At 31.2% G+C, this 15116-nt stretch overlaps 4 protein-coding genes across 4 annotated transcripts; 2 read left to right on the top strand and 2 right to left on the bottom strand.

Moving 5' to 3' along the window:
- Nucleotides 1-3191: 3191 nt before the first annotated feature.
- Nucleotides 3192-4149, top strand: Tsp_10468 (hypothetical protein). Its single transcript, XM_003372865.1, has 2 exons — nucleotides 3192-3940; nucleotides 4074-4149. The coding sequence occupies exons 1-2, from the start codon at nucleotides 3192-3194 to the stop codon at nucleotides 4147-4149; spliced, it is 825 nt and encodes a 274-aa protein (XP_003372913.1).
- A 2221-nt stretch (nucleotides 4150-6370) lies between these two features.
- Tsp_10467 (conserved hypothetical protein) lies at nucleotides 6371-7751 on the bottom strand. Its single transcript, XM_003372864.1, has 5 exons — nucleotides 7697-7751; nucleotides 7276-7283; nucleotides 6846-6950; nucleotides 6608-6672; nucleotides 6371-6539 (listed from the first exon to the last, which is right to left on the bottom strand). Exons 1-5 carry the CDS (start codon nucleotides 7749-7751, stop codon nucleotides 6371-6373), a joined length of 402 nt encoding a protein of 133 aa, XP_003372912.1.
- Nucleotides 7752-9881: 2130 nt separating this feature from the next.
- Nucleotides 9882-12548, top strand: Tsp_10466 (conserved hypothetical protein). Its single transcript, XM_003372863.1, has 10 exons — nucleotides 9882-9898; nucleotides 10284-10419; nucleotides 10565-10915; nucleotides 10999-11108; nucleotides 11174-11433; nucleotides 11510-11642; nucleotides 11706-11823; nucleotides 11866-12039; nucleotides 12123-12283; nucleotides 12362-12548. Exons 1-10 carry the CDS (start codon nucleotides 9882-9884, stop codon nucleotides 12546-12548), a joined length of 1647 nt encoding a protein of 548 aa, XP_003372911.1.
- Nucleotides 12549-13385: 837 nt separating this feature from the next.
- Tsp_10465 (hypothetical protein) lies at nucleotides 13386-14905 on the bottom strand. The gene is made up of 5 exons (XM_003372862.1): nucleotides 14881-14905; nucleotides 14412-14525; nucleotides 14015-14157; nucleotides 13702-13747; nucleotides 13386-13444 (listed from the first exon to the last, which is right to left on the bottom strand). The coding sequence occupies exons 1-5, from the start codon at nucleotides 14903-14905 to the stop codon at nucleotides 13386-13388; spliced, it is 387 nt and encodes a 128-aa protein (XP_003372910.1).
- Nucleotides 14906-15116: the final 211 nt, after the last annotated feature.

The raw sequence follows: 15116 nt of genomic DNA, 5'->3' as shown, positions 1-15116 counted from the left end.
ATATCATTATTTAAAGTTAAAAAATCAAACAATGAAAAATTCTACGCTGCTTTTATAGTATGTACCATTTTTAATTTTATATTTCTGTTACTTGTAGATGTGATCTAATATGGAATATGTGCTAAATTCATTCAATAATAAGTTTTTGAATAGATGATATTTGTCAAACGACTGCACATACTATGTTAGATTGTAATTTACAATTTCCTATTCAATTATTTGCATCTTTATCAGATGGCTTATTTTACTCTGAAATAAAAATGATCTGTATATTTTCAACCATCAGATAGATGTATACATACATTTATGTATGTATGTATGTGTATAAGGCTGATGTTAATTAATTTCTTAATGTCGTTTGGATAAGATAAGGATTAAAATGGGAGCTACAGTGTTAATTAAATATATTGATGTTTCAAATATTGACAGTGCACAATGAATCTTTTTCCGCTCTTCATTTGATTCTATTGCTGACAAAAATTATCGTTCAGTTCGTTTGATTGAAAAGCACATTTTCACCCAGAGCTATATTTTAAGTGTGTGTCCAAAAGCTGAAACAAGAACGGATAAGCTAAAAGCTGAACAAATTGCAAAAATGTTATAAAACAAAGATGCTTTTCAAAAGAAGTTATTTCCCTGCAAGCGAATTTTTCCTAATCTTTTCGTTGATTTTGTTATTATTATTTACAGCATCGCGATTGATTTACACTGAATTGAAAAAATAGTTTTGACAATACGCATAAAACTGAAGAAAAAAAAAGTTGAAAAAATTATTAAAAGTATCAGAAAAGAAAAATGATAATTTAAATATTTTGACAATTGAACAAATTTTAATTTAATTTAATTTAATTTATTTAAACAATTAATTATTAATTCATTGCATTGTTACAGTTGGAAGTAGTAAATTTTCATTTGGTTTTATTTTATCAATCCTGGCAGCATTAAATGAATGTGCTAGTGTAGAGCTATTTGCAAGTAAGTGAATGTTTGGAAAATTCAATTAGCGCTACTCATTGGCGACTGTTGTGTGTGTGTGTGTGTGATGAGACAGCTTGTTTTTCATTTTCAGTTGTTCGTTGCACATTTGGCTTGAATATGCTTTGCCTGTGACAAATGTGCCTTTTAATTTTCACATCGATGTCAAAATTTCGAAATAAAATTCTTCGAAATTTTATACTGTAACAAAAAGTTGACAGTTTCTTTTTGTAATTTGTTCGTCGTTTACAGTCGAACAGAAATTTTAAAACGATCTGAAAGGATCTTTTCAATGTTGCTTCTTTCATTTCAATTTTTGCCAAGGATATTACGCAACGAAATTTCGGAAATGCTATTCAGCAAATTTGACGCCTTTTCTTGAACAACTGTCAGGTCAAATTGATTTTGTCGCCAATTGCAGCTACATATTTGAATGAATTGGAAAAAATAGAAATTTCCCCCCCCCCCTTTTCGTTAATCATTTATTTCAACAATGTTGTTCTCGAAATGAACACAACTTATTCGAGAGTTTAGTAATTTAATAATAATTTTCAAATTTTTAAACCAAAATAGCCCAGCGCGTTCATTCAATTTTCGAATTTTTATTATTCATGCTTTGAACAATTCGCAATAGCCATCAATTCATCAGCGCATTTGAGAAAATATTTCAAAGTACCCGAATGGTTCATTTGCATTCAGATAATTAATTTATGCTCCATAATGCATTACAAATTATTGCTTTTCTGCTATTAAAATGTCGGAAGTATAGTCGACATGAGAAAGGAAAAAAAATTTTTTCTTTTTCTTTTCAAATCTGTTGTTCTTTTCAGTTTAAGAAAAATTCCATGATTTACAGCTGATTTAAATTACGATGTTGGTTATGGAAATGGTTGTGCGATTGCATATAGCATGGCATACATTTGCAATCTCAAGTGCATATATTTCGCTTTGTTTCAGCTCGTTTACCCTCGAGAATAGATTCCCAGTAGAACCGGGGATTGTGTGAACGTTCATTCATGACAACAACTTAGCTAATTATATTGCTTCCTTATTATGTGTACGACTGGCCTGATTCAATAGTGAGGTGAATAAAACAAAACTGCAAGCATATTCCAGTTCAATAGTTTGTCATTTTAAAGTTTCATGTTCGTAAATTTAAAATAGATTCGCAATTTCGTTTTTCAGCTAATGTATTATCAGATGTTTTTTTTTCATTAACATTTTTCTCCAATGAATTATTGAGATCAAAAATTTTGTGCATGTTATTGGGGAAAAAACTCGCAATTCTCGATGCGTATGAAAACGTATGTATTTTTTTTCATGTTTGAGTGAAATGATGATCTACTTCAAAAAACAAAAAACAAAGAAATCAAACAGAAAAAAAACACTCACATTTGTATGATTTATTTTGTATTCTGGAATTTTAATATTCAAAAAAGAAAAGTTGAAAAGCTGAATAAATATTCCAATATTGTAATGTAGATTATAAATTCGATTGAGTAGGTAATTTTTTGCCATGCAGGCGTCCGTCAGTGATGTGGTAATTATTAATTAACATTATTATTAGTGTTAAAACTGAAATTTCATCTACCTGCTGGGTTTGATGGTGAAATTGATTGACCTGACCAAAGTTTTTCTTTCTTACGAGATCAATGATGAGATAAATCGAATATGTCACCGATTAGTCTGACACCTGTAATGTCAATGACTGCCTTGAATTGGTGACAGGACTGAGAATCAATGCTTGGCTAGTCCTGACAAGACATTAGCAAAGGGCTTGAGCCGTTAGGCTTGAAGATGTTCAATTTTCAGAATGGATGGATGCGTTCGTTAATTTGCGTTGTAGATGAAATTCTGTTGTGTGTATTGGGTGGGATTTATATTCAAATTGAAGTGTAGCTTTTATCTGTTGTTGAAAAAATGAATTATGATTGGTCGGTCGGTCTACAAATGGAACGGACGCCACCACTCGTTGAAACACAGCGGGGTCGCTTTAGACGGCAAAGCTGGAATTCGATGCGCCGCAGAGCTTATTCTTCCTTTTATGAAAGCACACCACTGAATTACATCGATTTTCATTTAGGTGTGGTAAGGAAACGAGCGTCATTTGTCGACTGCTGGAAAGCGTCGTGCGGTTGCAAGGTTGTATCGACGCGCTGTAATAATCTTACAAACAAATTCTAACGATTCCAAACCAACTTAGCCGGTGCTTAGGCATGGCCGGCGTTGGCCGGCCAGCCTCAAATGCTTGTATACGACAAGCGGGAAATATTCAAATTGCCTTCTGTTCAGAAATTCAGAAAGTTTATTACTGTTTTGCCTTGTTGATACTTGTCCACCAGTGTGCGTACATTTGTTGCAGCGGTGTTGAAGTTTCGACATTGGAAAGTCGATCTGTGAAACCAGCGTTGGATAGTCGCCAAAGTTGGCTTCGTACATTAACCGACTACTTCAAGCTGGACAAAATGCACAGTGGACATCGATGCGGGGATTTGATCACTGACACTGCCGTGCCGGAAAATTTGATGCACAATTTGGCCGTTCAAAGGCACGGCAGTGTTCTTGCATCCGTTGCTTCTCTTGTTGGTCTCCTTTGCCGTTCCAAGCCGACTGAAATGTGCAACGAGTCGCAAACATTGGAAACATTCTTATTCAGCGTGTTGCGTATCAGTGATTGCATTACTGAGATCGGATTACAAATGGATAACGGATCATGGCGACTGGCGACCAGAGACCTCTCTTTGGGCTTCACAAATGCCACTACGAAAGTTGACAACAATTTCGGCTGGCGTTTGGGTATGCTAATTTCTACACGCGGTCAGCATCGTCGGCTAGCCGCTTCGAATCGCATAGGCAATTACAACGTCACATATCTTTGGCAAGTACTTTGTGATCAGTGGGGTGACAAGCACATGTGGCAAGTTATCATATTCTTCAACTCATCCAAAATGTATCATGGAAACCGGTAAATATGATTTCTTTTTTTCTTCTTCTTATATTTTCTTTCTCTTTTTTGATTTTATTCTCAATTATCAGAGGAATTTAGAAATTTTTCACTTTTACTTCTGTCAGGCGTGTAAAAAATTATCAAAATTTAGTTCGTTCGTATTCGTATTTATTTATTCGAACAATTGTTCGTTAAGTTACACTCCAGTTTTGAAATTATCGATGTAATTAATGGGTAAATATTTAAATAGAAATGTACAACTCCGTTTTTTATTTGTACTGAAAAATAAACTTACAGAGATAAATTTTTTCGAAGGAACACGTTCAATAAGTTATGAATATAAGAAAAGAATGAAAATACTTTTGAATATTTCAACAATTAATGACCGTTGTTATCATTGTGTATAAAGTAAAGTTAAATTTGCATGCCAACTTCATTCGACTAACAGTTGCAGAAAGAGAGAGAGAGAGAGATTCGTGTTCATGTTTCATGTGAAAATTAGTAGGCAAAACTAGAAAAAAAACAAAGCAAACAAATTAATGACTGCAATTGCAAAATCACATCTGCTTTTGAAACAATTTGATCATTAGTTGATGCTTTTTTCTGTGTTCAAATAACGATGCTTTGTGACAAAAATTTAGCAACCGTTCGGACATTTCAGACAGTAGAGAATTACTGTTGTTTTGAACAACGTTTCAAAGTGAACTTGTTTTTTTTTAATTCTAAATATCTATTCCGTAAAAGGGCCTTTAAGCTTATTGAAAGTAAAATCAATATTTGATAGAAATATGAACTTGTAAAATGAGAAAAATTTAAGCTATCAGTTATATCTGTGCAAATGTTTAAAACATTGATACAATTAGCAATGCATTTGTTTGTTTACTGTTGAAAGTGGTGGTTGTTGGCATGAATGAAATGATAAATTTGGAACGTGTTCGCTTTGTAAACTGAGTAAGAAGATAGAATGCATTGAAGTAAAATAATTAATTGTAAAGTATATTATGATAATGGTGAAGAAAAAGAAAAACAATAGTTAAAACTAGACAGCTTAGCTTTGTGTAAGCATTTTGTTCTGTACTGGTTGAAAAGCAGATGTCAACACTTTCCAATGATTGAGGGTATAAGTGATTTGTCAGATTCTTTATTGAAGTGAACAACTTTGAACTATTTAGAATGCAATTGCAGTTGAAGAGAAATTGATCGACTCTTGTGGAAAACATTTCCGCATCTTTAAAATTTTTTCAGCTTCTAAGATCGAGTCACAATAAGATTATATATATAGGTAGAGAGGTATGCAAAGTTGTGATAAATAAATCACAGTCAACAGTTTTAAAAAGGATATAACGGATATAGTTTTGCAGCAAAAAACAGTATAACTTATTGTTGTGTGCAAAATTAACAAGGTCGCTTATGTAAATTGTTAATTGGAATGAAACAAAATAATCAAAACATACACCAAAAATGAATGTACTTTTAATCACAGACGTCATTTTGTATAATTAAAAGTGATCAGAAAAAATTATTATTACAACTGTTAATGGATTTATTTTTTTGAGTTGATTTGAATTGAATAGTTAGGAAAATAATTTCTTTTTTTTTTATTTTTATTTATTGACAAAGCAAATTTGTAAAACACAATGTAGACACACAGTTTAGTATTTCAGCATTCTTTGGCTTTGGTCTGCTTACAAATGTGTGTGTATCTGTGTGTGAATAGAATTAAAAAGCTTAATGGCTTATTATAGAAAGTGAGCATGCTATTTTTTTTCTCAGAGCATTCATTTTCTTTGATCATGATGATGATGATGATGATGATGATGATGATGATGATGAAAATACGTCTGTACTGACGGTGTGTATAATTTTTTATTAAAAAACAGTGCACGCAAGTTTCCGTCAAAGTGAAACAAATTAGACTAGTGCCACCAAAGCGAATACTTGGCTGTCTTTCTGTCTGCACACAAAAGTCATTTTCAATTTTTCCAAACTATTGAAGCATTCAATCAAAAAGAAATTGACAAATCAATGCTTCGAATGTGCTGAAAAATTACGAGCGAGACAACAACAATGATTGCTCCACAAGTGTCGTCATTGAAGCTTATTATATTTCAAGAATAAGCGATTTCCATGGTCGCCAGTGATTTAGCTAATTAAAAATCCACAAATCTACCATGCATAGCCAGCCCATGTGTTTTCTATTTATCAATAACAACCAACTTTATAATTTATCTTTATCCACTCATAAACAAATAACCAATTTAATCACATAATGTACAAATTTTCCTTTATAATAATGGAAAAGAATGATAAATTTTGTTCACCACCATTAAGCAAAATAAAATTAACGAAAAAACAAAAACAAATTATTCTTACAATTCCAAATTATAGCCACTTCATTGTGGCGTTTTCCCAATGATTGAACTATATATCCAATTTTACAAAGTACAATTAGCGTGCTACAAATGGGAAATGCATGCTTACTACTACTACTACTACTACTACTGCTGCTGCTACTACTGCTACAGATGTTACAGCTGCTATTACTAATTGTTCAGGTAATGAACATTCACGCAAACAATGCACACAAATAACAACCGCAAATTGTCCACTTATATAACTGTTGTCATTATGTATTGAAAATTTTTAATAATCTTTTCACTATTTTTTTTTCAAAATGATTCTCACCTTTTTCTGCTGTTTGCTGAACTTGAAGTTGTTGAACTGCATTTGCTGATCAAGATGGATGCTTTCTTTAATCATTGCTTATACGCTTAAAGAAAATTATTCTTATCCTTTAACTTGTTGGACAACAAAGAAAAGTTTTTCATTATTATTATCATCATCTTTATTATTATTATTATTATTATCATTATCATCATCATCATCATTAGCATTAGCATTAGCATTTCTATTTGAAACATACTAGTGTTGCTGTTGTTTTTAACGTGTTGAATTTATTATCGATTTTATTAGTGGGAAGCATTGTCTGATGCTCTTTAAGCTCGTCGCGTCTGCAAATGCCCTGCCGCTGTTAATCGCAATCATTCCAAATACAAAAACATCAAACTACTGCCATTGCAATTACACGGCGAGACGCATTCAAGGCGATTACGTCACTTTATGCTTGACTGATTAGCAGATTGGCTAGTAGCCAACAATATTATCCAAAATAATATATATATATATATATATTCATAAAAACATGTATATTTTTTTCCATTTGTATCCAAATCATTTAAGAAAAAAAAATTTTTTTTAACATTGCAAAATTGTCAAACTTCATTGTAAGTAAAATTATCAAAAAACAAAATATACCATAAAATAAGGTAAAATTAGTTTTTTTTTCAATAAACTTGTCTACCTGAAAGAAAGTAAAGTTAACATAATTATGTTAAAAGCTGAATTAAATTAGATTTTTTGTTAAATATCAAATAAAACTGTGCAATGACTGGTTACATTGGAGTTACATTTTGCATAGATACGAAGTGTAGAAAGCTTATTTAATTAATTTGTGCGAGAAACCCGATGGTACTATAGTATTGACATACAGCTTTTCATCGATTAATCTCTTCTTCCAGAAGTGTCACATTTTCATGGAAAAGCTAATTATTAATATTAATTGAAATTTGACATCATGTTAAAAGTATTTAATGTTCAGCTGTAAAAGTTTGGTTTTTTATTATAATATTTCTTGTTCAAATAAATATCAATTTTGTTGAAATTGTCATCCTCTAACATGAATAATATTCCTACATCACATTGACACTTTTTCACTGGGAGCGTGTAATCCATGTACAAAGAGACATTCCATTTTCAATGAAGAATCCATTATAATTCGTGGAAAATGGTGGATAATTTTAACATATAAAATTCTCACGAACAATTTTCAGTTTTTATTTTATGACGTAGCTGGAGTAGTTTTCAAGAAATAGCATGAAATAGCAAAATTGAGCAAAATTGCACGCCCAAGAACAATTTTACCAGTTTTTGGTATTCAAATGGAATTAGATTTGTTTTCGAATGCTAGCCGACATAGAATGTAGATTTCGTTTATTGTTGTGCCGTCAGCTGACATGAAGCTTCAGACGTGCATGTAATTCATTAGTAATTCAAATGAAATGGCAAGTTAAGTTGAATAATAGCAGCAGGCATTGTGTGAAAATTTTATTAAAAAATTTACATTCCAATATTAATTGCTCTTCAATTTTCGTTTTTTACTTAGTCAGTTGTTTCAATCTCTTGGATAAGGGATTGGAAGTGGTTAATTTTTCATCACATATCACCAGTCATCAATGAAATTCCACTAACACTAATGCCAATGCAGTTGTTTTGCTTTTTTATGCTAAAAAAAGCATTTAAAATATTAAAATGTTTTAAATATATTTATTTTTATTTGTAAACTATAAAAAAAAATAATAATAAAATAATCGGCAGAAAAGTATTGTCAAAGGATAATGATTATTTTTATTGCTGCATGAATATGACATACGTGTAAATTATATTCTGTGTTTTTGTCTCAGATATGGTAAAAGTAGTAAATACTGTATAGGACATGCATTCATTTTTGAGAACTCTTTCAAATTTTTCAAAGGTGGATTAAATAAAGGAGATTTTGAAAAATATTTTTTCCTGTTTAGTATATATTTTTTCTTTTACAAATTAACTTCTTCCTTATCGTCTTTAAACAGATAGAAGTACAAAATTGCTTTCATGTTTAATAAAACAAATTGTTATCATTTAGAATGGAAACTTTATCCATTACAGTCCTGATGTGATTAAAGTCGACATAATTAAATTTGAAAATGTTGTGAGAATTTATTAAACCGAAGGCATCAATGTAATGTCATGGGAGAATTTTTAATTTTCAAACGGATTTCACGTAAATAAAATTGCAATTGCACTACGTTATCTTGCCATTATGACATCACAAATCCATTTATAATTATAATTAAGAGAAAATGTTATGCTATTTTCGATTTATCATAATTCAAAAATATAAATAAAAATCGTTTCATCAAAACAGAATTCTGTTTCAGAATTCTTGATGTGTTGTTTATTTTGACACAAAATCATTGCTTCAGCAAAGCAAAATTATCACATAGCAGCAGATATTATTTGCTGAATAAAACTCCAATTGTTTCAGTGTCTGACAGTGCATTTCTGTTTCTTTTCTTTTCTTTTCTTTTCTTTTGCTTTTCATATCCTGCTTACTACAGTAAATTAAATATTCGTTTTAATCAGAAAATAACTGAATTTTTCGATAATAATTACATTTTGCAATTTCAATCTGAATTTATAATTAGTTACATTGTATTTTGATATTTTGTTGTTTCATTCTGAACATTTTTACAATCATTAAATTAAAACTTGTGTGCATAAACTGTTATGCAGAATTTTCTGTATTGAAAAAATTCCATATTACTACAGTAGATCTAACAAATTATTTTTTCTTTTTCTCCATAAATTGGTTTATTTTTAATATGAATCCTCTCATTTTGCATATATGTATATATGTGTGGATTTGCTGTATCAAATTTTTGGCTTTACTGTCTGTCTTTTTTTACAAACTAGTATCTTGTCCAGTAACGCCATTGTTACATATTAAGTCAAGGCTAGGGGATCGATATTTTTTCGTCTTGTGGGATTTTGCTGTCGTTTAGGTTATTATCGATCTTATTCCTCCAGTGTCTGCATTCATCGGCTTGCTGAAATTTATTTCTTTCAGACCAACAATGCAGTTTGGTGAATTTTTGAAACATTACAAACTGTAATACATTTTTCTTTTCAAATTTATTACATGAATGAAAATAAAATTTCCGGTCCACTTGCTGTACAATTAATTTGAATTGCAATTTGACAGAGTTATTAATGTAATAGCTGCTGTCTGCTGACAAAACCATCAACAGAAATTAATTCATATTGACGCCATATTTTGCAAAAATAAAATTATGCTATTATCATGGTAATCCAGTTCCAGTAAAACAGAGGGATGTTCTATTCAAAAAACTTAATAGTATTTTTGAAGCTGTTTAAGATATAAAAATACAAATATTTTTTTGACATTTTTCAAATTGTTACTTCAAATGTCAATAAGTGTTAGTTTAGGAGAAAAAACTGTAATTTTACCATTGTCATTTATCCAGGAAATCAGAACAACGTTATGCTTGTCCATAACCTTTTTGTTATTCGAATAAAATTAGTTAAAATTTAATAAAATATCTCAATATATTTAAATTATTCCTTATTTGAAAAATAAAGTTATTATTATTATTAGAAATTGTGTTATTAACAAATTAAACATTCAACTTACAAATCTAAAATAATTGCTTTCATTATTCAATATTTGTATTAATTATTTTAGATATCTGCGTCACAGTGTAGAAATGCCTCCATTTTACATTTCAATTCCTATGCACACCATTGACGTGAACCAATGTGATGACAGTCCTCAGTTGGCTTTCCGCAGCACACATGGCTGTGATCGTAAATTGACTCGCGTAAGTATTTTTTTATTTTAGAATTTTTAAAATGCAAATAACTCAATGAGAAAAAACAGTTTTTTATTGTTTGCATAAATTTGCTATTTTTATCTGCCTACTCAACAATGGCTGTTTTACAATATGAATATGAATATGAATATAGTGTGTGTTTGTGCCTAACGGTGGATTTCGCGTTGGTTCATTCAAATGTTGTTGCTTGGACGGCGACGCATCTGATGAATATTGTATCAATGGCTCACCTGATGGCGAAAGTTTACAGAATGGTCTTGAAATATTGGTACATAAATGCTCAAAGTTTGTCGTTGATATGCAGGCAAGAAACGACCCATCGATTATGTCCAAAGTGTTTCTGGCTATCAACGTGTTCAGCATTTTGGGAGCTTGTATTCTCATTTTTGTCCTGGCAACGAACCGAAAAATACAGGAATGCAGATCTGCCAGAATAACTCTGATGGAACTGGCACTAGTTGGTGCTATTTTGATGTATTGCAAAGTATGACTGTGCAGTTGATAATTATCATGATTCAATGACAACAAATGATCATTATTGTTTTTTTTTCTTTTATTTCATTGCAGATGGTGTTGGAGTTTTTTACTCCGCAAAAAGTTATTTGTTGCCTGATTACTTGGTGTAGGCAGCTTGGATTTACCGTCTTCTACGGTGCCCTAGTGTTAACTATATATAGGTAAATGTTGCACATTATGATACAGATAAATTCAACAGTGTCCAACAGTGTCTGATTTTTTTAAGCAACATGCTAGAACGACGACCGAGAAGATCAAATCAAAATATAAATACCGACAGATCTTTACTTAAAGATATTGGATATATGATTGCATTTACAACTACGGGTTTAATTGCTTGGACAATGGCAATTTTTGAATTCGAAGAGTCCACCGATTCGGTTCACATCGTATCAGAGCCGAGCACAACTTCCAATACTGATGTAATCACCTATTCACGGTACAGTACCTGTGCACTGTTTAAGTGGCATTTTGTCTGGCATGCCAGTGAGTAGAACATTTTTTTCGCTTGAAAAAATTTTGTTTAAATTATTAGTCATATTTCAGCTTTTTCTTTATTTAGCTGAACTGTGTTTGCTATTCTATGGCATATATTTGTGTGTGAAAAGCAGAAGTTCTTTTTCAGCGAAACGGAACAGATTCTTTGTAGCCATTTTGATTGAAATTATTGTCACCACAATAATCAATGCTATAAAGTGAGTATGCACCTTGTTTGCATTGTATATTGTTCGTATTAATGACACTTTATTTCTGTTTAGATATAAATTTTGGATGACTTTTACGCCAAGCATGACTATGCTTCTTAGTTTCGTTCAAGTGCACTTAACTATCACATTAATTACTGTGATCATTTTATCCAAAGTAGTTGAAGATCAAGTATAATTATTATTATTTACTTTTGTTTTTTTCATGAAATAGGCTTATTATGGAACATTCGAGAGTTCAAAAAATGACAGTAATAAATTATCCGATTCGAAACAAAATCATTCGTCTTTAGCAAAGCTCAGGGATCGTATTCTCAATGGCACGTTGGATTTTGCTGAGCTGCCCATTACCGACATGAATCCGGAAGACATTCGAGTAATGCTAATGGTTTTTCTTTTTTCTTTTGATTTTTTTCAATAATAAATAATTTGTTTTTATTTATACGTATACATATACATATTCTTTTCCAGGCTGAACTGAAGCGTGTTTACACGCAACTTCGAATGTTCAAAGTGACGAATATGTATGTGGAAAATCCGCATATATACAAGAAGAAAGTACGAAAGCAGAGTCATCCAAAGCGAGCCTCACTGAACCAGGGAGTGTCGAAGTCGCTTTACGATGGACCCAGGTGGATAAAATTAATAAATGACGTTTTTTTATTCGATTCAAAAATTAACCTGTGCTTTTCTTTTTTTTTTCTTGACAGTTCGAAAACGGAAACTGAAGAAGCAAGTGCTGCAGCAGTTGGGTCTGGTGATCCGGAGTCGCCGAACAAACCCTCGACCAACGATTATACGGTTCGGTCATCAGCGCACAATATTTACTTGACGGGAGGAAATTTACCAATTACACAGCGTCTACTTTTGGACAGCGACGGATCTACTCAAATCTAGCTGTTTCGGTTAAATTCTCACTTTATTATATTATATTATATTACATTACTTTATTTAATATTCAAATTTTAATTATAGCAACGATCGCTTGAAACTGAACGAAGGTTCATTGGCGATTTTTATCGCATAACCATTTTTTGCCAAATATCTAAAACCTTGTATCTGTCTCGACTATTCCACGAGGCTTGTTGAGGTTCGGTTATTTTGTTCAGTGCAAAGTGCAAAGTGCAAAAGCATTTGCTTTGTTGAAGGGAATTTTTGTCTTGTGTGCTTGCGTTAATATTAAAAAAAAACCACAAACCAAGAATGTTTGAATTTTACAACAACTGCGACAGAAAGAAGCTGCATAGAAAAGTACATTTTTTGTTCAAAAATATCCATTTCAAATCTGACAAGCTATAATAATAACAATAAGAGTTTGTCAATTTCACACACGGCTTATTGTTGCAATGAATAAATAAACTGTGGAGAACAATTACGAGTGAAATTTTCAAATTTTGCAAAACAAGTTCAAATTTTTCTGCAATTTTACCGCTTGCGTGATCATTGATTGAAAACAACTATACGCACGATGAAGACCGACAATTGTGGAAAGTTTCAATTGAAAAAATTTGCATACTCTATTAGCTTCAACTGTTTTATTCATTATAGAACTTTCGGTTGAATTGATTTCGATGTCATTTATTAAAACAATACACAGTAGGTTTTCCACATTCATTTTTCCAATATTCAATCTATTTTTTTTCATTAAGTAAGTCAATCATTTTTATCTTCAGGAAATTGGTTTTGGTAAGTTAAAATTTTCACTTTGATTGGTCCAACACCCGAAAAGTTTACTTACTCACAGTACTCCATGGTCAATGGTTGAACATTCGATTCAACATCAACATGCGTAACTTAAAAGTGATGATGATGGATAGGAAAAAAAAATTTTTTTTTAAAAGATCATTCTCATCATCATAACACATTACTGACCGATAATGCTGCTGTCAATGGAATTAATTTTTTTAAGTAGACTGAAAAAATGATTAGCCTAGCTATAGCAGCATGAAATAGCACGGAAAAAAATCAAATCAGCTTTCGATTTATTTCACTTTTTTACGTAGACGTCATTTTTTTCATGAATTTTAAAAAATATATTTTTTTTCCAAACTTTGATGTTTACAGTTCAATCCCCCATCTGTTCCCCAGTTGGAATACTGCATAATTTTGATTAAAAATTATACAAATTGGCATTTCATTTGTTTTCTTTTATTATTTTATTTTTCTTATTATAATTGAAATATGTGAAATTACCCAACACCCATAAATGCTATCAGCGTGAATGAGAGATATCAGCAGGCTGCGACACAGACGAATGCAGCGCAGCAAAAATTACAATTTTAATTCTTTTGCATTATTACTTAATAAAACAGGTCCAACGGTCAGGACAAAAATAAAAGTAAAACATTACTGATTATTCATACTGTAAGTAAAGATAGGCAAGCTTGTACTGTCGTCATACTGTATGTTTTCTGAAATTTGTTGAAGGGAAGAGCTGCAGTTGTGGTAAAATTCAAATTTCGTCGATTAGCAAATAACAACGCATTTTTTTGCAATGAAAATTTCCCTGCATTAATTGTATCACGTTATTTATGTGGACTGAATGGTAACATAGATGATCGTATTTTTCATATTTTACTTGTAAATTATCTACTGTGCAGTGAATAATTCTATAAAGAAACGTTAAATTGTACTAAAGGTTTTCTAAAAATGCCAGTTTTCTTCATGTATGCACGGTGATAACGATCAGCTTCGTTAATGATTCTATTTGTGATAACCTGAACCAATAATAATAATAATAACAGGCCTTGTTGAAATTACGTTTCGTTTTGCATTCGTGCAATAATGTCTCATTGTAGGCAACAGAAGGAGACGACTGTTCTACGTACGTTGTTATTGTATTGTAATTTTGTGACAAAGATGATGTTCCATTTTCTTCAAAAATGTTGAAACAAATATTGTATATTGTAAGTACAGTTTTATCATTTTCTGGCTAATTCATCGATCTGCAATATGATTGGTATAATGCATGGTAATTTATATAAAATATTATACAGTTTTTTAAAATAATGCGAAGTTTAGTTAGATGTATTTTATTTTGAGATTTGTTTCGCTTTTGTTTCTTTAGTATTTGAGCATTCTAAGATAACGGTAAAATATTCTTTGTTGAAGCTTAGAGAGTAGCTACTTATTGTAAATAAACGCTAAGTTTAATCGCAAATAATGTTTCGCAATGAGCATTATGCATTTACCTGCTTCAATGTTTATTCATTTGTAGCCTAAAATCAACCAGTAATGATAACGTTGCATTGCATCATCAAAATTTCAGAACATTCTATATTGGAAGTTAATATTTTTTGTTAGTGTTTTATCTCACTTTGTTCATTCTGACACTGTTAATTACGCACCGTAATATTTTTATTGGAATGCCGAATTGTTTTAGAACAAGTACTTGGTATTTTTCTGTTTGGATATATGCGTTGAAATTGAAAATATTCTGCTTCTGTCATTGTTTCACTTTGATTA

This window comes from Trichinella spiralis, assembly GCF_000181795.1.
Source record: "Trichinella spiralis strain ISS 195 chromosome Unknown Scfld8, whole genome shotgun sequence".
NCBI lineage: Eukaryota > Metazoa > Nematoda > Enoplea > Trichinellida > Trichinellidae > Trichinella > Trichinella spiralis.
Note: the sequence above shows the minus strand (reverse complement) of the source record. Positions and strands in the feature narration are given on the sequence as shown.

Excerpts from the sequence above, each read along its gene's own strand:
- Tsp_10468 (XM_003372865.1), top strand. The coding sequence starts at position 3,192 with ATGGCCGGCGTTGGCCGGCCAGCCTCAAATGCTTGTATACGACAAGCG. Across the intron at positions 3,941-4,073 it reads AAAATGTATCATGGAAACCG|TTCGTTCGTATTCGTATTTA; the intron begins GTAAATATGATT and ends ATCAAAATTTAG.
- Tsp_10467 (XM_003372864.1), bottom strand. The coding sequence starts at position 7,751 with ATGGATTCTTCATTGAAAATGGAATGTCTCTTTGTACATGGATTACAC. Across the intron at positions 6,673-6,845 it reads TAAAAACAACAGCAACACTA|AAAGCATCCATCTTGATCAG; the intron begins GTATGTTTCAAA and ends CAATGATTAAAG. Across the intron at positions 6,540-6,607 it reads TCAGCAAACAGCAGAAAAAG|TTATATAAGTGGACAATTTG; the intron begins GTGAGAATCATT and ends TAATGACAACAG.
- Tsp_10466 (XM_003372863.1), top strand. Across the intron at positions 11,109-11,173 it reads CTAGTGTTAACTATATATAG|CAACATGCTAGAACGACGAC; the intron begins GTAAATGTTGCA and ends GATTTTTTTAAG. Across the intron at positions 11,824-11,865 it reads CCAAAGTAGTTGAAGATCAA|GCTTATTATGGAACATTCGA; the intron begins GTATAATTATTA and ends TTCATGAAATAG.
- Tsp_10465 (XM_003372862.1), bottom strand. The coding sequence starts at position 14,905 with ATGCAATGCAACGTTATCATTACTG. Across the intron at positions 14,158-14,411 it reads GCACGAATGCAAAACGAAAC|GGAAATTTTCATTGCAAAAA; the intron begins GTAATTTCAACA and ends CAATTAATGCAG. Across the intron at positions 13,445-13,701 it reads ATTGAACTGTAAACATCAAA|TTACGCATGTTGATGTTGAA; the intron begins GTTTGGAAAAAA and ends ATCACTTTTAAG.